Source organism: Mus musculus, chromosome 10 (genome assembly GCF_000001635.26).
Source record: "Mus musculus strain C57BL/6J chromosome 10, GRCm38.p6 C57BL/6J".
Taxonomy (NCBI): domain Eukaryota; kingdom Metazoa; phylum Chordata; class Mammalia; order Rodentia; family Muridae; genus Mus; species Mus musculus.
Window position 1 is genome coordinate 50642931 of NC_000076.6, and position 26237 is coordinate 50669167.

Sequence of the window (26237 nt, forward strand, 5' to 3'; positions counted from 1 at the left end):
TTTTGTATACTTTTCAGTTAAGTTACATTAAGGCTACATGGATATAGTTTGACATCTGTTTTTTTTTATTCAATTTAGTGATACTATTTTCATATTGTTTATAAGTAGAAAATTAAAAATGATTAATATAGTCATTTAAATCATAGTCAGTTCTCAACCTGTGGTTTGTGACCTCTTCAGCAAACCTCTGTCTCCAAAAATATTTACATTATGATAAATAACAATAGCAAAATTAATTATATAGTAGCAATCAATGTTTTATCATTGGTATCACCAAAAAGTTGAGAACCACCAATCTAAATATTTAAACATTGAAATATCTTTTAAACATCTTTATAATGTAAAAATTAATTGTAAAACACAATACTAAGCATCCTTACTAATGTTGTTGTATAAAAGTAGCACCTGGAAATTTATTTAATACCTATTTACTTTCCCTAAAACTTGTTTGTTGCTAATATCTTCCATTTTTTTTTAGTTCAAATTCTATTTTTATTTATTTTTTTTTATTTTTTTCTCTTTTTTTATTAGGTATTTTCCTCGTTTACATTTCCAATGCTATCCCAAAAGTCCCCCATACCAACCCCCCCAATCCCCTACCCACCCACTCCCCCTTTTTGGCCCTGGCGTTCCCCTGTACTGGGGCATATAAAGTTTGCAAGTCCAAAGGGCCTCTGTTTCCAGTGATGGCTGACTAGGCCATCTTTTGATACATATGCAGCTAGAGACAAGAGCTCCGGGGTACTGGTTAGTTCATATTGTTGTTCCACCTATAGGGTTGCAGTTCCCTTTAGCTCCTTGGGTACTTTCTCTAGCTCCTCCATTGGAGGCCCTGTGATCCATCCATTAGCTGACTGTGAGCATCCACTTCTGTGTTTGCTAGGCCCCGGCATAGTCTCACAAGAGACAGCTATATCTGGGTCCTTTCAGCAAAATCTTGCTAGTGTATGCAATGGTGTCAGCGTTTGGAAGCTGATTATGGGATGGATCCCTGGATATGGCAATCACTAGATGGTCCATCCTTTCGTCACAGCTCCAAATTTTGTCTCTGTAACTCCTTCCATGGGTGTTTTGTTCCCATTTCTAAGAAGGGGCAAAGTGTCCATCCACACTTTGGTCTTTGTTCTTCTTGAGTTTCATGCATTTAGCAAATTGTATCTTACATCTTGGGTATCCTAAGTTTCTGGGCTAATATCCACTTATCAGTACATATTGTGCGAGTTCCTTTGTGATCAAATTCTATTTTTATTTTATTTTATTTTATCTTTAAATATGAAATACTTAATTTTACCAGTGAGAACCTACAGTAGGAGGATTAGAATATAATTATAGAACAACATGGCATGAAAGTTAAACATCAAAATAATTTTTGAAAATTTCATAAATATATACAATGAAACATGATATCTATCTCTTCATTGACTGCACTCCCATTATATTCCCCTTAACAGTTCTGCCCCAAATTTCAATTCCTTTGGTGTCTCGTCTCGTCTCTTCTCCTTTCTCTCTCTCTCTCTCTCTCTCTCTCTCTCTCTCTCTCTCTCTCTCTCTTTCTTTTTCTTATTCTTTAATCTTTACTTACAGTCCAGTCTTTATCTCCCCTTCATGGTTTACCCTCTGAATGTTCCACATCCCATCACCCCCCCCCCATCCCTGTCTCAACTAGGAAGTCCCCAACCCCCACCCCTACTCAGGCAGACCTCCCCACTCCCTGGGCCCTCAAGTCTCTTGAGGATTAGGTGCATCTTCTCTGACTGAGGCCAGACCAGGCAGTCCTCTGCTGTATATGTGTCAGGGACTTCTAATCAGCTGGTGTATGCTGCCTGGTTGGTGGCCCAGTGTCTGAGCAATTTCGGGAGTCGAGGTTAGTTGAGACTTTGTATAGGAGTCAGTTACTTGACTCCTGCCAAATTCTACTATTTTTAAATGAAAGTACCTGAAATAACAATTAATGCGACCTTTTATTAGTATATGGCTTCATAAATCTGGCCTGTTACTGTTTTTATTTACAGAGAACATGCACTTCTGAATGCTAGAAATGCTCCAATTTTAGGAAGACAGAGAGACGTGGAGTTTGAAAAAATCCGTTATCCTCATGTTTATGATTCCCAGGCTCAGGCCCGAGAAACATCAGCATTCATAGCTGGAGCCAAGGTATGCCATTCAATATAACCACTTTCGGAAACAGGTATTTTCTGAGAGGATGACAGCATAGAGTTTTCCTTATGTCCTTAAATATATTACTAGTGGATGCAGTATGTTAAATTATATGTTAAAATAGTAGGGAAATGGGATATTGTAGTATATCCTAAGTTCCTGAAATATATTCTGCATTTAGAACATATTTAACTCTTTTGGGTTGATTTAGTTCATATTTATGAGTTGTATCCATTGTATCATTGATTGACTAAACTTATAAGTCTATCACATATTGTTCTTGTTTTGAGAGTACACTTGTCCTCAAGAATACTGTGTAGCTGATTTGTACTTTAAGTCATTAACATACTGTGCTCAGTGCATCCTGTGAGCTACTTGACTCCTGAATGCTTTATCAGTATCGTTTATGTTTATTTTTCTTTCCTTTTGATTTTTTTCCTTTAAATTAGCTGGATTTATTTGCCAGTATTATATAATAAAACCAGCAATATTTTGTCATTATCTCTGATTGAAAATCTTACCAGAGCAGTTGCTTTTACTCTTTATTATTGGAATTTTATTTTTGATACTTGCAGATGATTTTACCAGAAGGAATCCAGAGAGAGAATACCAAGCTGTATGAGGAAGTCAGGATCCCCTATGGTGAACCAATGCCAGTTGGGTTTGAGGAAAAACCAGTTTATATCAAAGATTTAGATGAGGTAAGGTGAGCCTTTTGTGTAATAGAATCTTGGAACATGCCATTTGTCATTGGTCAGTGCAGTTAAGAATATAGATAACTGGTTGCTTAAGAAGTATACTATTGGAGTATACATGGTGAAAAATATGTACGCGAGTTCCTTATACATGAAACAATTCATATATGCCTTTGCATTACATATGTTAGCTTGTGTTTATTTTGCTTATGTTTTGCATGTATGTGTTCATATGTTTGTATTTATACACATGTTCAAGAGCTTGCATGTGACTGTAGAGGTCAGAAATGGATGTTATATGTATTTTTCTAGCACTGTCTACCTTATATTTTGAGATGGGATCTTTCATTGAAGCTGGGGTAGCTCTAACCAAGCAAACTGAAAGACATTGAAAAAAGAATTTGAAGAAATCAAAAGACAGAAATCCCATGCTCATGGATCAGTAGGATTTACATAGTAAAAGTAGTCATTCTATCAAAAGCAGTGTACAGATGCAATGCAATCCCCATCACAGTTCCAGAACAGTTCTCCCCAGAACTGTCGTGAATAAATAGTGTTTAGGTTCATATGAAATAAAAAAAAACCCACAAAAAAAATAGAATGGTAAAACAGTCTTAAATAATAAGAACTACAGAAGATATCACTAAAGCTGATTTAAAATTCTACTAGAAATCTATAGTAATAAAAATAGCATAATACTGGCACAAAATCAGAAACATTGATCAATGAAATTGAACTTAAAATCCAGACATAAATCTACACACTGTGGACACCTGACAGGAATATTTTGTCCCCTTCTCATTTTGCTTACTGACCAGCCTGCCCTTTTGCCACATATTTAAAATATAAAAAATTTAAAACTACCATGTAAAATAGATTTTTTTCTTAAGATATTCTTTTCTTTGGAATGGTAATATTAATGATTTTAACCTTAGACTTTGAAATATACATACACATTAGAATATTGAACTTTTTATTATTTATGTTTTTGATGTAGTATTTATAGTAAGTGAATTCTTAACTTTTGCTTAAAATCCTGTAGATATGTTGAATGTATTTAAATTAGACTGTGACATAATTGGATTTTTAGTCCAGTCAGAATATACTGTTCTGGACTTTAATCTAAAGAGACTATTTGGAAGCTCAGCCTGGTATCTCATAAATATAATTCCAGCACTTTGAAGCAGGAAGACTGTTAAAGAGTTCCATAACATGGTGAGTTCTGGAGCAGCCTGTGTTAACTTCCCTCCCACATTAAATAAAGAATCTTTGGAAATTGCAGCATATTACTCTGTGATCTGTATATACAAATGAAGCTGACTTAGCTATAGAGTAATTGTTTCTTTCAGAATATTTAATAGGTGCCAATTCTGTATATTTTTGCAAACATTATCCATCAATTACTGATTTTATTGCTATGCTCTGACATTATATCTTGGATCTATCACTTACAGTTGTGTGGTTTTAAATAAACCCATTTGAAGTCCAGATTTTTCGTCTCTAAAATAGTAGGTATGGTCATTAGAAACAATTAGAATAAATTATCTAAAGAAGTTATGTATAGCCTTCACTTCATTATTTTTACTTGTTTTTATAAATCTCTATAACTTACTTGTGTGATATTACTCACTTTTACCTAACAGATGTGGCAGTAGAAATCAGAGATATTTTGTTTCTTCCATAATACATTTTTAAGTGGTAGTAGAGCAGCATTTTTTTTTTTTTTCGAGACAGGGTTTCTCTGTGTAACCCTGGCTGTCCTGGAATCACTTTGTAGACCAGGCTGGCCTCGAACTCAGAAATCTGCCTGCCTCTGCCTCCCGAGTGCTGGGATTAAAGGCGTGCTCCACCACGCCCACAGAGCCAGCATTTTAACCTTGATTCCTTTCCCCAAGCCCAACACTTGAAGTATGCATTACAAACTACAGTTTGAGTAGTGAGTGACTGAGTGAGTTGAGTGATGAGTAGCAGCAACGATTTAAAAATGAGGAGCAGTCTCAGGCGTTCCATACCTGTTCATGCTTCCAGGTCCAAGAGACGTTCCTGTGAACTTTTGTCTAAAAGAGCAAGTAGATATAATAGACACGTGTCTACTATGTTTTCTCTCATATTTTAAAATATAGCTATTCAGGTGTAACTGTCATATAAGTATTTTAAAGTGATAATTAGGCTAGATTAGCATGTGAAACCATAATCACAACCAACAAGTGTCCATCTATAGCTATCACTTCCAAAGGCATTTGTGTCCCATGTCTCTTCATTGCCCTCCTCCAGCTTTCCCCACTCATCAGTTTGCATGTCAGTGTCTGTATTGCACAGTCTTATGTCAGTGCAGCCATGCTGTATATATTCTCTTTTATCTGGTGCCTGTCATTCAACGTAATTGACTTTTATATTCTTCTGTTGTTACATCTCAGAATTTATATTTTGCATATCTTTATATCTTTGTAGTATGTGTTTGTATAAATAAACACAATTCTGTTTGTGGACATTTGAGTTGGTTTTGTAATTCATGTTCCAGAAAATAAGGTTGTTTTGTGTACATTTTTAGTACACAAAAATTTTGGATACATTTTTAGATATATGTATTTTTTTCCTTGAGTAAACCATCAAAGGCATATATGGCTAGATAATATGTTAAGTGTATGTTGTTTAACTTTTTTAAAGTTAGAATTGTTTTGTAGAGAATATCTTTACTATATTACACTTCTATTCCTATTATATATGAATTCCATTTTCTCCAAGTGCCCACCAAAATTTGGATTGGATTATTTAATTTGAATTTAAAAACTTTTCCACATTTAAATTGTTACTTTTTCATAATTTCAATTCCCTAGTGAAAGCTAAGGTTGTCTGTGTCTGTGTGTATCTCCTGTTTTGTGTGTGTGCCAGTGTTTTTCTCGGTAAAAAGCATTTTCAAATCTCTTGTTTCTTTTTAGAGTTAACTTTTGTTACCTTATTCAGAAAAGTCATTATTCTGGACACACATATATTATGTGTTCCCTGCTAGTCTAAGGCTCTCTCTACATTCTTAATAATTTCTTAAAATTGTAGGGGTTTTGACACTAGGTTTTTTTTTTAATTCTGAGATTATAATTATATCATTTCTTCTTCCCTTTCCTCCCTCTAAACTCTACTATATCCTCACACCTTTAGTTCTTTCTCAGATTCATGCTTCTTTTTCTTTAGTTGACACACACGCACACACACACACACACACACACACACACACACACACACCAGCTTTTAAGTGTTTACACACACACCAGTATTTTAGGAGTCATTTATATTTCCTTTCATTGACTCATGTTCCTTCTTTATTTTAGGTTGGACAGTTGGCTTTTAAAGGAATGAAGAGACTCAATAGAATCCAGTCTATAGTATTTGAAACAGCCTACAACACCAACGAAAACATGCTGATCTGTGCCCCTACGGGAGCTGGGAAGACCAATATTGCAATGCTTACTATCTTACATGAAATCCGCCAACACTTTCATCAAGGTGTTATTAAAAAGAATGAGTTTAAGGTAAGAATTTACAAATTAGACTTTTTTTTAAAGCTGTAGAAGTTATAATAACCTCTCAGTTCTATGCAACCTTGGAATTCTTGAAGATATTTATTATTGTAGAAGTTGTGTAAAGAATGCTGCTTGATTGACTTCATTGCTATAAAGGCAGACCTTCTTTCTGCTTTGAAAATCCCATTACTCTTGAGGAAAGGCGCGAAATTATGTTTAGGTTGGAAATAGAGTCTACTTTCTAAATAATGAGGCAGAGAAAAAAAATATCATTGTCCTTTTATTTAAAGGACACTATTTAAAGGTTATTTACGTAACCACATGCTTAATTCCATTAAAGATAAGTACTCCCCATATATCATTATTAACATTTTTTCACAGGAAATAGCTAGAATCATATTTCACAATAAGTTGTGACTTGCTTTGGCTACTGTGAAATAAATGGTATTGTAGTTTTTGCTCATTCCTCAAACAAATGTTTGTTTGGTATAGATTGTGTATGTCGCTCCAATGAAAGCCTTGGCAGCTGAGATGACAAATTACTTCAGCAAACGTCTAGAGCCACTGGGCATTGTTGTGAAAGAATTGACTGGAGATATGCAGTTGTCAAAAAGTGAAATTTTACGAACTCAGGTACATTGTTCATTATTTTCATTTTTAACGTTATAAAAATTATTGTAAAGCCAAATTTTAAGAAGTAGAAACAAGTGTGTGTGTAAGATAAACATAAACATAAAACAATAAACTTATTTCTGATCATATCTGTATGTACTAAAAACAATTTTAAATGTTGCTCTGTGCTTTGATAGCCTTTTTGTGATACTTTTCATATGAATGTTATTTCAAAGCATAGACTGTTTCTGGGCAATTTTTACATTAAGGAATGAGAATGTGTGTAAGATTGTAGCTGAATTTTAAGAGGAATCACTACAGAGATCTTGAAGTAATCACATTATACTTTTAGCCTATTTGTTAAGGGTAGCTTAACATATAAGAAGACATTGTAAACATTTTATTTTTTCAAATGCAAATGTTTCAATGTACTGCATGAGGACCTATATTAAGGAAAATGAATAATACAGGTATTCAACATTTAGTTTCTACTTTTAAAGATTGTGTGTTCTGAGGTGGTTTGATAAATACATTCGGAATTATAACCAGATTAATGTTGATAGTTGTAATACATTAGCATGGGAATATTTATTTTTTGATTGATGTAGTGTCTTTGCTATTTCCTGTGTTTTAGATGCTGGTGACCACACCAGAAAAATGGGATGTAGTAACAAGAAAGAGTGTTGGGGATGTTGCTCTTTCCCAAATCGTAAAACTCCTGATTCTTGACGAGGTGCACTTGCTGCATGAAGACAGAGGCCCAGTGCTAGAAAGCATAGTCGCCAGGACCTTACGGCAGGTAAGAGCCTGTTACAAACTTTGAAGCTTCTCTGGTCTCTGTGCCTCTCTCCCACGCCGGCTTCCTCTTACTTACATCACTAAAAGGAAATGGCATCCTTTCATGCTTGAACTTCTTTCCTCTCCCTTAGAGATACCCCGCCTTTTCTGCCACCATCTGTATCATAGCTATCAGTACACCCTTTTCTCTCGATTTTCTTCTTCCTTGGACACCATTCTTTTCACTCTGTAAATTGTCCCTTTTTTGTTTCCTGTGTCTTAACTTTTTCCTTTCATGGAACACTGTCTCTTCAGCTTAAAAACTTGTATTTAACAAATGTATTTTACAAATATTCCTTCAAATACTTAGTACATTTTTAATTTTCTACTTAACTTTTGGAAATGCTAATCTGTATTGGCATACCTTTTATTCTCCAACTATAAACAGATGGTGATTGTTTGAATCTAATCATAAATAATATGTTTTATAAGTTCACCAGCTACTAAACAGTTATTTCAATATTAACATTTAACACCTAATATCAATAAATAATATTTAAATATGAGAAAATATGAGAGCTATCTTTTATATTTAAAAGCTTGACTACTTGTCAAGCTGTCTTTGATATTTAATGTTTTTCTTGTATAATGTCGCAGGTAAGTACTGTTTGGTTTTTTTTGTTGTTGTTGTTTTTTGTTTGTTTGTTTGTTTTTGAGACAAGGTTTCTCTGTGTAGCCCTGGCTGTCCTGGAACTCTCTTTGTAGACCAGGCTGACCTCGAACTCAGAAATCTGCCTGCCTTTCTGTATTTATATTATTTACCCTATTCCTTTTGTGCCACTAAATCCTCTTGTGCCTCCTCTATCCCTTCTATCCCTCTCAGTTCATGTCCTCTTTCTCTTTAATTACCATTGTTACATATAGACATATAAACACAGCCTGCTGATTTCATTTAGTGATGATCACATGTATATGTTCTTAGGACAAAAAATATAGAATTGGATAACAACAAATTAGGAGGTTTATCACTGGGGAAGCCCGATTCTCCCATTTTCTCAAATTTTGTTTATTTTTTCATATATTTGTATATCCATAATGAGGCCTCTTAGGTTTGTTTGTTTGTCTGTTTGTTTGTTTGTTTGTTTGTTTGTTTTTCGAGACAGGGTTTCTCTGTGTAGTCCTGGCTGTCCTGGAACTCACTTTGTAGACCAGGCTGGCCTTGACCTCAGAAATCCACCTGCATCTGCCTCCCAATTGCTGGGATTAAAGGTGTGCACTACCACTGCTCAGCATGAGATTTCTTAGAAAAGGAAATTTTAAATCTAAATGTCAAAGTCATTTTTCATCTACATAACATCTGAGATACTTAGCCTGAATATAATTTTAACTGAGAATTTTGATTTTAAATGAGGTTAGATATGGAATCTTGGCACTCAAAAAGTTTCACATTTTAGAGCAATTTGGATTTCAGATTTTCATATTAGGTATGCTCACCTGTTTTGTGTGTGTGTGTGTGTGTGTGTGTGTGTGTGTGTGTGTGTGTAGCATCTACATCCATCTTCATGATGGTTTCTGGCCATGCTTTGTTTCATAGCTGTCTCCGTATAACAGTGCTTTTATGTTTTCCCTTCACTTGCATATGCCATTGTGTTCCTCTTTACTCCCAGGTCAAATGTTTTCTTTTCCTTAAAATTCTCCTCTAATTTAATAGTAACAGTTTTATAGTTCACATATGAAATACCTCTACTGTATAGATACATTTAAAATTTTCACCTAAAAGGGAAATACAAAACTTCTAGAGTTGTTTGAAAAACTAGTCTTAAAATAGTTTTTCTGTAAGTGGGCCATAAATTTCTAGACAGATTAGTGATTTGATTATATTTTGATATCTCTTGATGCACTTAAAATATGTCATAGTTTGAATAAGAATGGCCCCCATAGAGCCATATATATGCATGTGTAGTTGTCAAGGAGTGGTACTATTTGATAAGGAATAGGAAGTGTTGGACTAAGTGTGGCTTTGTTGGAGAAAATGTGTCCCAGGGGGTGGGATTTAAGGTTTCAAAAGTCAAGTCAGATGCAGTGTATCTCATGCTGCAGCCTGTTCATCTGCATGTAGAACTCTCAGCATCTTCTCCAATCATTCCATGCTTTCCATGATGATAATAGACTACACCTTTGAAACTGTAAGCCAAAACCAATTGGTCGTGCATGCCTTTAATCCCAGCACTTGGGAGGCAGAGGCAGGAGGATTTCTGAGTTCAAGGCCAACCTGGTCTACAGAGTAAGTTTCAGGACAGCCAGGACTACACAGAGAAACCCTGTCTCAAAAAAAAAAAAAAAAAAAAAAAAAAAAAAAAATTCTTCCTAAGAGTTGCCTTTGTCATGGTCTCTTTTCATAGCAATACAATAGACAAAGACAATATTGGAATCTCTTTTCATATTATAAATTCATCATTTTTTCCTCCCTCCAAACACTGTCCTAGATTGCCACACCTTTTTCTTTTTTTTCTAGATGCTCTCTTTTTCTTTAATTATTGTTGTTGTGTGTGCATTTCTAAATGGATAAATACAGCCAGATACATATACTGTTGTGTATGTATATGTGTGTTTGTGTGCGCGTGTGTTTGTGTGTGTAAGTTTTTAGGGATGACCATTTTGTATTGGATAAGCAGTTGATGACCATTTTGTATTGTATAAACAGTTGATGTACTCTTTCCTGGGGTTGACTTATTCTTTCACCCTCCACATCCTTAGTAGTATGCAGTTATTTGTCTAGGATTGAAGCTTGTGAGCATCTCTCCTTTTCGCATTAACATATGTATTGTTGTTATCCTTCTTTGGTCATTTTTAGGCAGCCATGTTGACATTTTATGGGTATAGTTTCTCACAGTTCTAGGAAACTTAATCTCAAAGAAAACTTCCTCCGACTGGCTAGCCAGTGCCCTTGCCACCAGGGCCAAGACTACTGCGCTGCCCAGGAGAGGTGCGACTCCACTCTCTAGCTGGTGGTGGGGCAGGATCAACTCTCTCTCTGCCTAGCTTGTTCCTTGAGGCCAGCTCTCCTACACTGCCCAAGCAATGAATGGGGTTAGTATTCCAGGGTGCTACCTCCAGTGAAGAGGTGGGGCCAATTCTGTATAGCTCTCCAACATCAACATGGCCCCAAGAAGAAGCCCAGATGAGGGACATCTGCCTGGTGGTGACATGTAGAAATTATTAAAAATCCTGGCTTTTGGTTATTGGGTTCCTGGATGAAAGACACATAAACAGCTTTTATATTTACGATATGTCTTAAGCAACACAGTAGCAGGGTAGCTGCTTACCCTCCATGCTCTTAGAATCTACTTTCCTTTAGATAACCCTGAAAATCACTATTTTCTATGTTCCATCTGGGCTGTTGTAACTGCAATTGGGCAGCCCTCAGGGCCACTTTTTGTGGCTCAGCTAACTAATTGCGGCTTTTCCCTTCTCCTCTCTTGTACCTTCTCCTTCTTCCTCTTCCTGACCTCAAGCCTGCAAATTCTAAACACTGCCTATGTGTCATCTGCCCGGGTATTGACTGTTGAATCTTTTTTTTTTACCAATCACAGTTAACTGGGGCCAGGGTTACTCACTATCTTACTTTCAGACTCTTGTCTTTAGGGCAGCCACTCTTGGGAACCACGAATTAGCATTAGAATATAAGCAACATTAAGCCAACCCACTATAGTAACACAGACATTGACACAGACCACTGCTGCTGCAGGTCCCTGGGCTAGACCTCACCATGGCCTCAGGTGGCATAGCAAGCTACTAACATCAGGCTGTTCATCACTACCCTCAAGTCTCTAGTTCAGCCTCCTTTCATCGTGCTTCTCATTCTCTTCCAGTTCCCCACTACTTGCATGCTCATCTTAGTGGTGCCCAGGGCCTCTAGGTGTCTTCTGTGTAGATGATCCCGGCAGGGATCATCTTGGCTGCGTGTGGATTATCTTAGGCATGTTCCACCAGAGTGGATTCTTGTGGGGGTTGTCTTAGGTATGCTCTGCCCCCAACAGATTATTTTAAAGTAGAAATACACATATAGAAGAATATAGAAAGCATGTAAAAAGAATCAAAATCTATATTTCTGTTAGATTGAAGGTAGACTATAAAGGGGAATTGCAGTGGGACAACATGATTTGGAAACATGTGCTTTTGTAGTTCATTTCTGGAAATCTAGACTGCAAACAAACATAAGCTCAAAGAAATATGAATTCCTATAATCATTGATACTGTCTTTTAAAAATCAAAGTTGGAGAGCAGCCAGAATCTTCTACAGCACAAAAATGATTTGATAAATTGCATTCAGTTTCTCCAAAAACATACTACATTGGAGGCTTTAAAAAAAAAAAAAGTGAAAGATACCCATGTTACATTCTTTATGGAACAGGAGTCTGTCCTGTTTGTGGAACAAGTTAATTTTATGGGTAGAAAAAGAGTATAATATTTACTTATATTCATTCACTGTTTTATTTAATGAACTCTAACCATATGCTTGCTAAATATTTTTTATTAGGTATTTTCCTCGTTTACATTTCCAATGCTATACCAAAAGTCCCCCATACCCACCCACCCCCACTCCCCTACCCACCCACTCCCCCTTTTTGGCCCTGGCGTTCCCCTGTACTGGGGCATATAAAGTTTGCGTGTCCAATGGGCCTCTCTTTGCAGTGATGGCCGACTAGGCCATCTTTTGATGCATATGCAGCTAGATACAAGAGCTCCGGGGTACTGGTTAGTTCATATTAGTACTATGAATTTAGTGGTAAAGAAAATAAAGTTGTTGGATATATTTGGCTTTAACCAGGAATAGAGTGAGGTACGTCTGTGATGGCAGTTGCAGGAAGCTCAGATGGAATTGGAGGAAAGTTTGTCACGTTTTAACATGTCATTATATAAATATGCACACAATAATACACCTACACAAATTCCAGAGACCTTATAGCTGATTGTTATATATAAAGCCAAGTATTATCTAATACAGCTTCAGAATAGCTTTAACAATGCGTGTAGTTGTGACACTGAAGACACATAAAAGGTCTGTAACTGCTTCTGCTCTTTTCACAACTTATCTTCGTCCAACACCTGTTTGTGCCCCAAATTTTACACCCAAGAGATTGAATAAAAGGTTGCAGGTTATCTTTTGCATCAAAAGTAATGATTTTGATCCTGATTTTGTTTTTTATACTTTATGCTGTGATATTACAAAATTGGTTATGGGGATGGATCTCCGGGTGGGGTAGTCTCTGGATGGTCCATCCTTTTGTCTTAGCTCCAAACTTTGTCTCTGTAACTCCTTCCCTGGGTATTTTGTTCCCTATTCTAAGGAGGAATGAGGTATCCACACGTTGGTCTTCCCTCTTCTTGATTTTTTTCTGTTTTGCAAATTGTATCTTGGGTATTCTAAGTTTCAGTGAGTGCATATCAAGTGACTTCTTTTGTGATTGGGTTACCTCACTCAGGATGATATCCTCCAGATCCATTCATTTGCCTAAGAATTTCATAAATTCATTGTTTTTAATAGCTGAATAGTACTCCATTGTGTAAAGATACCTCATTTTCTGTATCCATTCCTCTGTTGAGGGACATCTGGGTTCTTTCCAACTTCTGGCTATTATAAATAAGGCTGCTATAAACGTAGAGGAGCATGTGTCCTTATTACCAGTTGGAACATCTTATGGGTATATGCCCAGGAGAGGTATTGTTGGATCTTCCGGTAGTACTATGTCCAATTTTCTGAGGAACTGCGAGACTGATTTCCAGAGTGGTTGTACAAGCTTGCAATCCCACCAACAATGGAGGAGTGTTCCTCTTTCTCCACATCCTCGCCAGCATCTGCTGTCACCTGAGTTTTTGATCTTAGCCATTCTGACTGGAGTGAAGTGGAATCTCAGGGTTGTTTTGATTTGCATTTCCCTGATGATTAAGGATGTTGAACATTTTTTCAGGTGCTTCTCAGCCATTTGGTATTCCTCAGGTGAGAATTCTTTGTTTAGCTCTGAGCCCCATCTTTTTGATAGTATTTGGCGAGAATTTTATTACTCAGATGTTTGTATTTCCATTTTCCTGTTTTCTCCATACAAGGGTTTTATATGAAGCTTAATTCCTTGATGCTTTGATACGTGTTCTAATCAAATAATGGCTAAGAATTGTTCAAAAATTTAAAAAGTAACATTTCAAATCAAACAATGGGGCTTTAGTATTCAGAACAATGTTTATATATTGAGTGCCATTCATGTTAAAAAAGAAATTGGGGCTAGGTAGATATTAAAATTTATTAAAGGCTGGTCATCTCGTTTTGATGGCTACTAGTCTGTCAGCTACTATGTGTTCCAGCCACTTGAAAGTTTTTTTTTTCCATTCTTTATAGCACATTAACTTTGTATTCTAGCTTTAACTCAACTGTCTTGAGATGGAATGAGAGTTTTTTCTTTTTCTGTGTGCAATTATGAATGACAGTTACGTGTTGTTCACATTGTGCAAACATTGATTAAAAATATACTGTTCTTTTGAACCTGTTGCATACTACTTGTTTAATTAAAATCGTCTTCTGCTTTCTCCATACTAAAAGGAAATACGTGAAATAAGCATGTTTTCCCTCTGTTTATGCTTTATATATTTTTAGCATCTATCAATGCTTAGTAATCATAAAACTAGATATGCTTCATTCTTTTAATTCCTGTATTTCCCACTAGATTTTAATCTCCTTGGTAGAAATGTGTCTTTGATTGTCATATATATCTGAATTTCTAATCTAGTGCTTATAACACTGTATTAAACCACATGTGCTTGTTCCTTGTGATTCCCAAGTGTTTCCAGTAGATGGTAGTGTTTCACATCACACCATGACTCATGATAATGTGAGCGGAGCTGGAGGCTATTGCAGTTCAATGTAATTTCTGATAGAAATTAAATGCTGGATTAGGGACTACATTCACAGCACACTTGGCATGATGAGATGATAAGATAAATATATAAGAAATTATAAATTATTGCACTTAACAATAATAAACTAATATTTTTCTTAACTTTTTTTCATTAGGAGACAGACTGTCCAAACGTAAACTTTATCATAAAAGTAACCATAAAAGTTTACTATAAAAAGCCTTGGGTTCTATTATCAGTACTATTATCCCCCACTGCCCCAGAAATTTAACCCCCTAGTTTCTGGAGTAAAGATAAAGAAGAATCTTCACAACATGGATTTTGTAGTGTTCGCCATGACTCTATTAACTGTTTCACATTGTCTGGAATTCTCTAATTAGGGTGAAATTTGAAATGGGTTTTTGCTGTTTTATATAAGATTTTTTTAGTGAGACTAAAATCACGTGTGATATTCTTTCTCTGTGCAACAATTTTCAACCAATGCCATCTGTTTTAAACGTTTATGTTTCAAGTCGTCTCTCTGGGTGTGGGTCTGTGCTGTACTCAGCATTGCATTACCTGGTTATTGTGAATGATGCAGTCACCTAGCATAGGTGACTGGATTCTGGAATTGTGAAGGTGTATCTGTAAGGGCCTGCTGTGCTTATTTCATCGTATCTCCAAAACTGAACAATCGTATCAACATTGACTATGACAATGATATTGTAACAATATAGTGATGTATGTTTATTATGAAGTATATGGAATATTCTGAACAACATTTGATTTTATTCCTTTGCATATACTATAATCAGAATTTGATATTTGTTTGTTTGTTTGTGTTTGTTTGTTTGCTTGGGGGAATTTTAGTATTAATTTTTAGACAATAGTGAGGACAAAACCCAAGCCTGGTGCATATCAGGCCAACTCTCAATCAGAGATGTAAGTTTCTACCCCCAGTTTTTGAAATATATTAAATTAATTTCATTGTTTTAAAGCTCTTACGGGTACTTAATGTCAATTCCATAAGTTCAGATAATAGTAGATAAGGAATACGGTGTGTGTAGTGGGAGAAGGATAATACATGGTCTTATGTATACTGTGTAAGTGATCCACCATTGAGTCACATATCTTGGGCCTGTATCTCTTATGCCTGCACTTTTATATGATAAGACCTCTGTTGACCTCTAACCTCATATCCGTCTCCTGCAGTATAATTTTTATAATTCATTTGATAGCATACATGATATGTTATTCTGAGGTTTTTTTTTTGTTTGTTTTGGTTAATTTACTTACATTTTATTTAATTAAATACATTCCTTTTGAAATTACTCATACAGGTTGAATCCACACAGAGTATGATAAGAATTCTTGGATTGTCTGCAACCTTACCCAACTACCTCGATGTTGCTACATTTTTGCATGTTAACCCCTACATTGGACTTTTCTACTTTGATGGCCGTTTTCGACCTGTACCTCTTGGACAGACATTTTTAGGGATTAAAAGTACAAACAAGGTAAGAGCTCATTTTAATAGTTTTACTTCTAAAAGAAATATTTTATTGGCTTATTGTTGAATACATAATTGGGATTAAATCCTACCCAGCATCACTTCCATAAAATATAAGTATGGCTTCAAATGAAGTCAGGCACTCCTCTCAGTATTGGCAGTAAAGTCTTCCTACAGAATGGTTCTTAGTGTAGGTTACAGTATTTCAACATGTATTTTGAAATTTTAGCTGTTAAAAACTTCACCAAGTTATTTTAATTGAAGGACATTATAAAATAATAAAATCTGTAATTAAATCAGTAATATATATTTTGGTACAATGTTCATTTAAAATAAGGAATAATTGCAATTGAAAAGTAATCTCATGCTTCAGCCAGTAGAGGAGAATTGTGCTTAAAATATATTTTTATTATATTAATTATGTATATAAACAATATTTTTAATATTCTATATAACGCTTTAAAAATAGTCATCCCTTTAATGGTACCACCATTATCCCATTTGTAGTATTGGTGTTCTTATTACAGTTTTCTAATAATGTAAGTAAAGTTTACTTAAAATTTATTTTGTTCAACTCATATTCTTCCTTAGATGAAAAAGCTTTATGATAATATTCAAAATTATTTTGATGACTTTTCTAAAAGAGAACAAATTAAAATTGTGTAATATTAATCTTGGCTTTTCATTAATTACATTAGATTTTCTAAAAGACAAGTTTATTAGTAAAACAGCCATTTTTGTCTCATACTGATAAGATATTGGTAGATTGGTAAGTCAGTTAGTGGTAGTTAAATTCCAAAGTATTCTCCATAGCAATATGGTAGTATTATACTCACCAAACGCTGGATAAAGAAGTTTTATATTTTTTTGAAATACATTGTTGGTATGTATGAAGATCTTAGGGTGTTGTTAATGTGGTTTATAATCAGTTATTGAACATTTCAGTTAAAATTCAAGATATGATCCAGTTATTAAGAATATGAGAAATGGTAAGATGGTATTTCCAGTTTGAAATGAACCAGACTCAAAATACACTGAAAATGTTGGTATTAAATGGGGATAGAAGACACTAGATTTGATTTTCAAATCCTTTGATCATTTTGTCCTACTTAGTAACAGATTATCAGTTATAAGTTCTCCAAGTTCTAAAGTGTTTGTTATTAAATTAATTTACAAAGTGAATTAGTTTCTTTCTGTAGATTATTCTTTGTCATTCAACCTGTGTTCATAGATTTTCAGACATATGAAAACTGTGGTTCCTGAAATGACATAGGAACACAAATAGCCTGAAGAATGAGGTTCTTTAGGAAAACAGTACTTTAAAATGTATTCTAAAATATCTATAGCTTTTAAAGGTAGACACTCACTTTTAAAAATTAGTCTTTGTAGTCTGAAACTGTGGTTTTTGTACTTTGTGGTTTTTTATTTTATTTGCTCTATGTTAGATACTTTTATTTGTTGCTTCTCTGTTCTAATTAGTCTGAAAGGTTTTGTACTGTAATTGACAAAGTTTCATTTGTAGTTTTATTGTCTAATTTTATAATTCTCCTGTTTTAAATTCTTTAAGATGCAGCAGTTAAATAACATGGATGAAGTGTGCTACGAAAGTGTTCTGAAACAAGTAAAGGCTGGACACCAGGTACACCGAGCTCCTGTTGTCTCTAGGAAATGCTTACTGAAAACTGTAGAGTTTCAATATTCCCTTTCTCTGAATTCTGACATTTTTATTTCTTAGTTGTTTTAGTTTAATAGATAGCTATATGAGTCATATAAATAGTCCTAAGTGATATTGATATCCTGATATTGATATGTCAAGGTATTTTGTTTGCCATTTTATTAAGTATTTAAGATAAAGGTTGGCCTTGGCATTTCTGTTTCTTTTAATCTTTTTAAACAGCACTTCAAAACTCTATTCATGTTTTTAATTATTGTTCAGGTTTTCATGATGTTATTTTTACTGTTTGATTAAGTATATTTGAAATGCATTTAATAAACTGTGTATTGCTTTGTTGTGTTAGGAAGTTAAGCAGTTCAGGTCTGGGATGTAGGTCGATGATAGATAAATGCATTTGAGACACTGAGTGGGGAGAAAAGATTTAAGCAGTCTTGTTTTTTTATTAACATCCCCATAGTACCAAAATTCTTTAAGGAAAAGGTGAAATGATAGAACAACTTATAAAAATTAACGGTTTTCTATTTTGGTTGTTGTTGGGCCTGCTTTTGGGGGAAGATTGGTTGCTTTGACTGATTGTTTTTAGAGGCGTGTTTCTCTACTTAGTCCTGGCTGGCCTCAAACTCAACTTCCTGTGTGTTGGGATTTCAGGTTTGCCCACACATACACAGCTGTGTGATTTTACTAGAAGAGTGAAATTTATTTAATTAGACGGTACTTAACTTTTGTGATTTTTGAACTGGTTTTTCTGACTCTTTGATTTTTATTTTTAAGAGGTTAACCATATTTATTCAATGTCTGATATTTCATTAGACAGCTCAAAATCATTGGTAAAAATCTGCAAAGAAGAACTAGTTTACTAAGTTTTCTAAATATCTTAATACCTCTATTCAGCTGTTCATGATTTTAAAACTTGCAGAAAATTTTTATGTTTTTTGAGATTACAATAAAATTACAGCATATCTGTCTTTTCTTTCTTCCCTCCAACCATTCCCATTTATCCCTCCTTGCTTGTTTTCAAAGCCATAGCCTCTTTTCTTCATTAGTTACTATTACATGCATTTATGTATATGTACATACATAAGTTCTCCCAAGTCTGTGTAATGTTACTTGTGTGTGTGTTTTCAGATAATCACTTGGCATGCTCTTCCCTGGGCAGACTATTTCTCCCACTCTCAGCTTTCCTCATTTGCCAGTAGTTCTTAATTAGTGTTGATACCTCCCTCGTAGGCTTTTCCTTGCCCTCTTTTGTGTATCTTTGGTGTCATATTTGTTCAGATCATATGTAGGCAGTCATGATGATGAGGCTTTATGGGTATAGCTTCTGATGTTACCAGGAGACACAACCTCATAGCAAAATCTCTGGCTCCTCTGGCTCTTACAGTCTTCCTTGTCTTCTACAGTGTTTCCTGAGCCGTAGGTGCTGGAATGTTTTGTAGATATGTAGATGTATCTATTGGTATTGGGCTCTGCAACTCTGCTCTTTTGATTGGGTATGCGTTTCTGCAATTATCTTGGTCTGTTTCAAAAAGAAGAATATAGGTTTGTGTACAGAAGAATCCTTTCCCCAGAGGCTGAATCATAATGCAGCTGCTATCTATTAGATGAATGAAAACTAACCTGTACCTGGAATCCTTGGAGCATGTCTTTCTTAAAGAAGGAGTATCAAAATTTGTTTTTCTACTAAACTTAATGGAATGAAATATTGAGAATTTTTGTTTGATCATTTAAACTTAGTTCATTTTACTTGAGAGTCTGCATTTCTTTATTCATTGCCTTTTTTTTTTTTTTTTTTTGCTTTGTATTATTTTGAGACTAGGTCTCATGTAGCCTAGGATGCCCTTGTGTTTCTGATCCTCCTTGCCATTACCACTCAAGTGCTGAATCACAGGTATCGCCTTGGCATTCCTAGGGATCTAACCCAGGATAACCTCCATGTAAGACAAATCACTCCATGGACTGAACTGCATCCTCAGTTCTCATTTTTAACTATTAAAATTTATTTTTATCAGTACTGCTTTTATTTGGAAAATTGAGAAGCCCTGATTATTTTAAATTAGTACTTTTTGTATCTTTTTATTAAAACCTGAAAATGATAAAATATTATCTTACATTTATTAAATTCTCTTAGTATCTAATGAGATATGTACTGTTACACATAGTTGACAGATGAAAATGAGGTCCTGGGCAAAAAAGTAATACAATGGGGTACTCTTGCCATTTGATGTGCTGACTGTTCTGAGAATGCATTTAGAACTATTTAGAACTCTGGATTAGTAAAATTTTACATGGGAGCTTTTAATTGTATTTTGCTGTTATTCCAACACAAAAGAACCTTCATCAGTATATGGTAAACTTCAGTATAAATAAAAGGTTCAAATATTTGTTTTGGTTTGTTTTGAGACAGGGTTTCTCTGTGTAGCCCTGGCTGTCCTGGAACTCACTCTGTAGACCAGGCTAGCCTGGAACTCAGAAATCCTCCTTCCTCTGCCTCCCAAATGCTGGGTTTAAAGGCGTGTGCCACCGCTGCCCGGCTTAAATATTTTTTTAAATAATAGATGTAGAAATACAAGTATATTACAGTGAAATAAAAAATATATATGAGCTAAAGAGCAAGCCAGCCAATAGGTAGTCGTCTTCTATGGTTTCAACCTTAGTCCCTACACTGACTTTTCTCAGTGATGGACTGTGACTTGGAAGCATAAGCCAGGTAAACCCTTCCCTGCTCACATTGCTGTTGTTCAGTCTTTTATCACAGCGAAACTAGAACTTGCTGTTACTCTAGAATTAAAGAAATTAGAGTATGTTTTCTTTACAGAAAAATACAGTTAGCACTGACTTGCCATATAATTAGTACAGTCTCTCCTTGACATCTTTGCAGGTCTGTTTTAGACAGACCTACCCCAACAGGTAACCAGAATCAAAAGGTTTTCAAGGCTTTAATTTAAAATAGCATTGCTATTTGCATATCACTATGGACATCTTCCCACAGACTTAAATTTTCTCTAGATTTCTTACTGTATCTATTACATGATAGTCTCTGTAAGTAGTTGTTCTACTATATTGTTTACAAAATAAAGCTAAGGTAGAAAGACTTTATGTATTCACTGCAGCTAGAAGGTTTTTTTTTTGTTTGTTTGTTTTGGTTGCAGTTGTTAAAAATGTCTCTTCTAAGCAGTTTGTTAAATCTGTGATACAGAACTCTTGGATATGGAATCGCAGATCATTTTGCAATGAGGCTGATTGTATTTTCTACATTATTATAGAAAATAGGCGTCTCATTAGAACACATCATTTTGTGGGGTTCGGACAGTACAATGCTTGGACATTGTGTTTTAGGGAAGTGGATAGATATTGATTGGAGATGTGTAGAGAGTACAGATGAAATCTTACTACCAACTACTTTTTTGTCATTGTAAATTTGCTTACTACTTTACGTCTGAACCCAGAAGTTCCTGAGGACAGGCTCATAGTCTCGTAATGATGCCTGGTTAGGAGGAAGAGGCTTGGCCGGGATTCCCAAAGCAGCCATCAGGTTGCCAGGTGCTGTTGATTATAAACACGAGGAGCTTAGGAACTGAGGCTGTACACTGTGACAGGAGACGCTGGAGACAAGGATTACCTATCCACCTTTGGTATTGATGTCATGACATCCATGACTGCCAGTTCTTCATGAACATGTGAAATCTAAGTTACTTTCTACACTGGTGTTTAGCTGAAATTGTTCTGTGGTGATTTTGTTAAAGTACAATTGTTGTTTGAAAACCAACTTTGCTATCTAAAACTGTATCTAGATCTGTGCTGTCAAACAAGTAGAGTGGGATAGCAGTGACCCTCTAGGCAGCTGGCCGCTATGAGCAGGTTTAGGATGTATCTGGTTTTGAATGATTAGCAATGATACGTTTAGTAAGATTTCCTTGAATTTTATTTTTAATATGTACATATTTTGAGTATTTCTTATTTATTTCATAATATTGTCATAGTTTGCTACTATTTTACTATTTTAATATAGTGATAATCATATAATGATAATATAGTGATATATTTACCACTCATGTGTTTTCTTTTCATATCTTTGTGGGAGTTTGTATACATGTATGCATGTGTGTTCACATGAGTATGGGCAGGTACACATGCGAGTGTGCACACGTGTGAGGAATTCCAAAGCTAATGTTGAAATTTTCCCTCATCCTCTTTTTTACCTTACTCTTTGAGACAGGGTCTCTTAATCAGTCAAAACTCTCAGATGAGGCTGTTGTCAGCTTGTTTGGTGTATCTCATCTCATCCTTCTAAGGCTACAATTGCAGGTGGGCCACCATACTTAGCTCAGTATTTATAAAGGTTCTAGGATATAACTCTTGATCCCCTTCCTTACCAAACAAGCCCTTTAATCACCAAAGCCATCTCCCTAGCTTCTACTCGTCTTTTATTCTTTCATACTTGTGGGTTAATATTATTATTAGTGACAGTCAGTTATTAAATTGTAACTATCATTGTGAAGCTTTATATTCACTCATGCTTAATAAATAATAAAGATTTTAAATGTATCTACATGGTTTTCATAGCTTCATTGTCTGCAAGAAAAAGTTTACTTCAATTCTAATTTTCACAAGCCATGTGAATCTCCTTAGACTTTTAATCTGACAGTGTGCCTAGATATTTTTATTTTGATACAAGGAAAAATGAGCCTCAGACATGTTAAGCAGTTTTTCAAGGGCGTCTAGCTAACTAAGGATAGCACTGTGACTGATAACATTCCACATTGTTGTTATATTACTTATCTATCTCATAGATGCATGGGATAGGTAAATACCTATCAAAATGCAACTTAAGGATAGAAGAATATTTTTTTGTCACACAGCTCAAAGGAATACCAGCTATAATACCATCAAAGGTATGGCTGGGGTATTTGGTTCGTTCACATTATCAACCAGGGAGCAGGGAAAGAGAAAGGATCATGGTTTTCTGGCTTTCTCCCTTCTCCTCTTTTATTCAGAGAGCCTTAGAACATGGGATAGTTCCTCCCACAGTTGGGGTAGATCTTAAACATCTCTAAATGTGTCTGACAGACATTTTTAAATGTGGGAATCTTGGTGATTCTAAATCTAGTCTGTTTGACTGTGAAGATTGTCACAGTTATTAAGCTAATTAACTCAATAGCTAATTTTCAGTTATTAATTATCTCTTCATTGCTAATTTGAAATGTTTTCAGCTTTCTATTTTAAATGATGGTGGCTTATGTAATCATTATATTTTCATTTATTTTCTTGCTATTTTTCTGCTTAAGTTATTATTATTCATTCTCTATAATGGAATCACAAGAAATGGTACAATTTGTCATCTTGTTTGGACCCTGTCTTTTCCAAATAAATAGAAACATTTTGTGGTAACAACAGACCTGAGAGTTAAAGGATCCAGAAGCTTAAAAACTAATGAAGCTTCTTAACCACTTAATTTTTCTTTTTCACTTTTATGGCATATAAGACAAAGTGGGGTTATAAGTATGATTTTTTTTTTTTTTTTTTTTTGGCTAGCAAGTATTTTCTTCTTGTTCATTGTTTACTGTAATTTTTAGATTTTAGTTTGGACATGCACTCACTTTTATTAGAAAAGTGCTTCCTCCGGTTTTTTTTTTCGACCTATGACCTTGTTATCTTTGGCATGTATATATGCATATGTATATATATAAACATATATATATATATATATACACACATACATACATACATACACAATATGTATATGTACACACATCTATATATGAGGACTTAAAATAATCACTACTTATTCACTACAGAGTCGCTTATATTCATCTATATATATTTACATTTTCAGTTCATCTTATAGCCTTAAATTCCCTATAATTTTTCTTGATTCAGAATCTATTGTATTTTAATTGTTGAAAAATATGATAGGCCCATAAATAGAAATAATAGCATTAAATGTATGTTCTGCCTAAAAGTCTTCAATCTAAATACTGTTTTTAGTATGTTTTGTGCAGTGGACTAGATCATACTGAGAAAGATTATCTGTGACATGTACTGTCACCTTCATTAACTTTGTCATAAATGTAGTTTGATTGTGATTTTTTTTGTCCTCGTAGACAGTATGTTGTGAGTGGCTTGGGGAAGACCAGAAATGGGAATGCATTGGAACTTTTCCTGTTGGTTGACATTTGCCTTTAACCCAGTGCTTTCATATTGTAAACTTTCTCCTGGGAAGATTATACGTTCTTACATTAAACCAGTCATAATACAGCTGAGAGTTCCTTTGTAGCATCACTGGAGCTCTCCATTCCTTTCAGTTCTTTGTGTTTTCTATACTATATGAATGCAAATGAGGAAAATATCTGTCTTTTAAAAGGTGTTATCCATTAAATTCTGTGTTTGTAAGATAATCTGAGATGATTTAGCTTGAGAAGTGGCAGCATTCTACTGAATGCCACTGAAGTGTGGCTACACTGACAGTTGCACTGTGGGTATTTGGAAAGCAAGGTTTTTATTTTGGAAACTGGAGTTGCCAATTTCAAGAAGTTCAGCAGTACTTGATTTCATTACAATGTTTGGCTTGTCATTTCAGTGTCTCATACTGCAACCTATGTAAGAAATTATTTCCAAAGGCTTTCAGTCTTCAAAGGTTCTTTTTTTCCTTAAGAAATACCTTGAGTATTCTGGGTTTGGGGACTAATATCTACTTACCATTGAGTGTATACCATATGTGTTCTTTTGTGATTGAGTTATCTCACTCAGGATGATATTTTCTAGTTCTATCCATTTGCCTTAGAATTTCATGAATTCATTTTTAATAGCTGAGTAGTACTCCATTGTGTAAAAGTACCTCATTTTCTGTATCCATTCCTCTCTTGAAGGACATCTGGGTTCTTTCTAGCTGCTAGCTATTATAAATAAGGTAGGTTGCTATGAACTTAGTGGACCATGTATTCTTGTTATATGTTGGCACATCTTTTGGGTATATGCCCAGTAGTGGTATATCTGGGTCCTCAGGTAGTACTATATCCAGTTTTCTGAAGAACCGCCATACTGATTTCCAGAGTGGTTTTACAAGCTTGCAGTCCCACCAACAGTGGAGGAGTGTTCCTCTTTCTCCACATCCTCAGCAGCATCTGCTGTCCCTTGAGTTTTTGATCTTAGCCATTGGTGTGAGGCGGAATCTCAGGGTTGTTTTGATTTGGATTTCCCTGATGACTAAGGATGTTGAACATTTCTTTAGGTGCTTCTCAGCCACTCTGTATTCTTCAGTTGAGAATCCTTTGTTTAGCTCTGTACCCCATTTTTTAATAGCGCTATTTGATTTTCTGGAGTCTACCTTCTTGAGTTCTTTGTATATATTGGATATTAGCCCCTCTATCAGATGTAGGATTGGTAAAGCTCTTTTCCCAATCTTTTGGTTGCTGTTTTGTCCTTTGCCTTACAGAAGTTTTGCAATGTTATGAGGTTCCATTAGTCAATTCTTTATCTTAGAACATAAGCTATTGGTGTTCTGTTCAGGAAATTTTCCCCTGTGCCCATTTGCTTGAGGCCCTTCCCCACTTTCTTTTCTAGTAGTTTCAGTGCATCTTGTTTTACACGGAGGTCCTTGATCCACTTGGAGTTGAGTTTGTACAAGGAGGCCCCCAATGGAGGAGTTAGAGAAAGTACCCAAGGAGCTAAAGGGAACTGCAACCCTATAGGTGGAACAACATTATGAACTAACCAGTACCCTGGAACTCTTGTCTCTAGCTGCATATGTATCAAACGATGGCCTAGTCAGCCATCACTGGAAAGAGGCCCTTTGGACTTGCAAACTTTATATGCCCCAGTACAGGGGAACACCAGGGCCAAAAAGGGGGAGTGGGGGGGGTATGGGGGACTTTTGGGATAGCATTGGAAATGTAAACAAGGAAAATACCTAATTAAAAAAAAAAGAATGGATCGATTTGTATTCTTCTATATGCTGTCTTTTTTCCACTGGTGGTTTTGGCTCCTTTGTCAAAGATCAAGTGACCATAGGTGTGTGGGTTCATTTCTGGGTCTTCAATTCTATTCCATTGATCTATCTGTCTGTCACTGTATCAGTACCATGCAGTTTTTAATCACTATTGCTCTGTAATACAGCTTGAGGTCAGGGATGGTGATTCCCCCAGAAGTTCTTTTATTGTTGAGAACAGTTTTTGATATCCTGGCTTTTTTGTTATTCTAGATGAATTTGCATATTTCTCTTTCTAACTCTCTGCAGAATAAAGTTGGAATTTTGATGGGGATTGTATTGAATCTGTAGATTGCTTTCAGCAAGGTGGCCATTTTAACTGTATTAATCTTGCCAATCTATGAACATGGGAGATCTTTCCTTCTTCTGAGATCTTTGATTTCTTTCTTCAGAGATTTGAAGTTCTTGTCATACAGATCTT

The 26237-nt window shown here is 35.2% G+C and overlaps 1 protein-coding gene across 3 annotated transcripts in view; it reads left to right on the forward strand.

The window, feature by feature from the left end:
- The window catches only part of Ascc3 (activating signal cointegrator 1 complex subunit 3), a 258540-nt gene that overhangs the window by 50268 nt on the left and 182035 nt on the right, over positions 1-26237 (forward strand). For all 3 annotated transcript variants that reach the window (XM_030245389.1, XM_030245388.1, NM_198007.2), the window contains 7 exons: positions 2013-2154; positions 2733-2858; positions 6179-6379; positions 6863-7003; positions 7617-7781; positions 15988-16164; positions 17725-17796. In XM_030245389.1, coding sequence (XP_030101249.1) covers positions 2013-2154; positions 2733-2858; positions 6179-6379; positions 6863-7003; positions 7617-7781; positions 15988-16164; positions 17725-17796 — 1024 coding nt within the window. The remainder of the gene's footprint in view (positions 1-2012; positions 2155-2732; positions 2859-6178; positions 6380-6862; positions 7004-7616; positions 7782-15987; positions 16165-17724; positions 17797-26237) is intronic.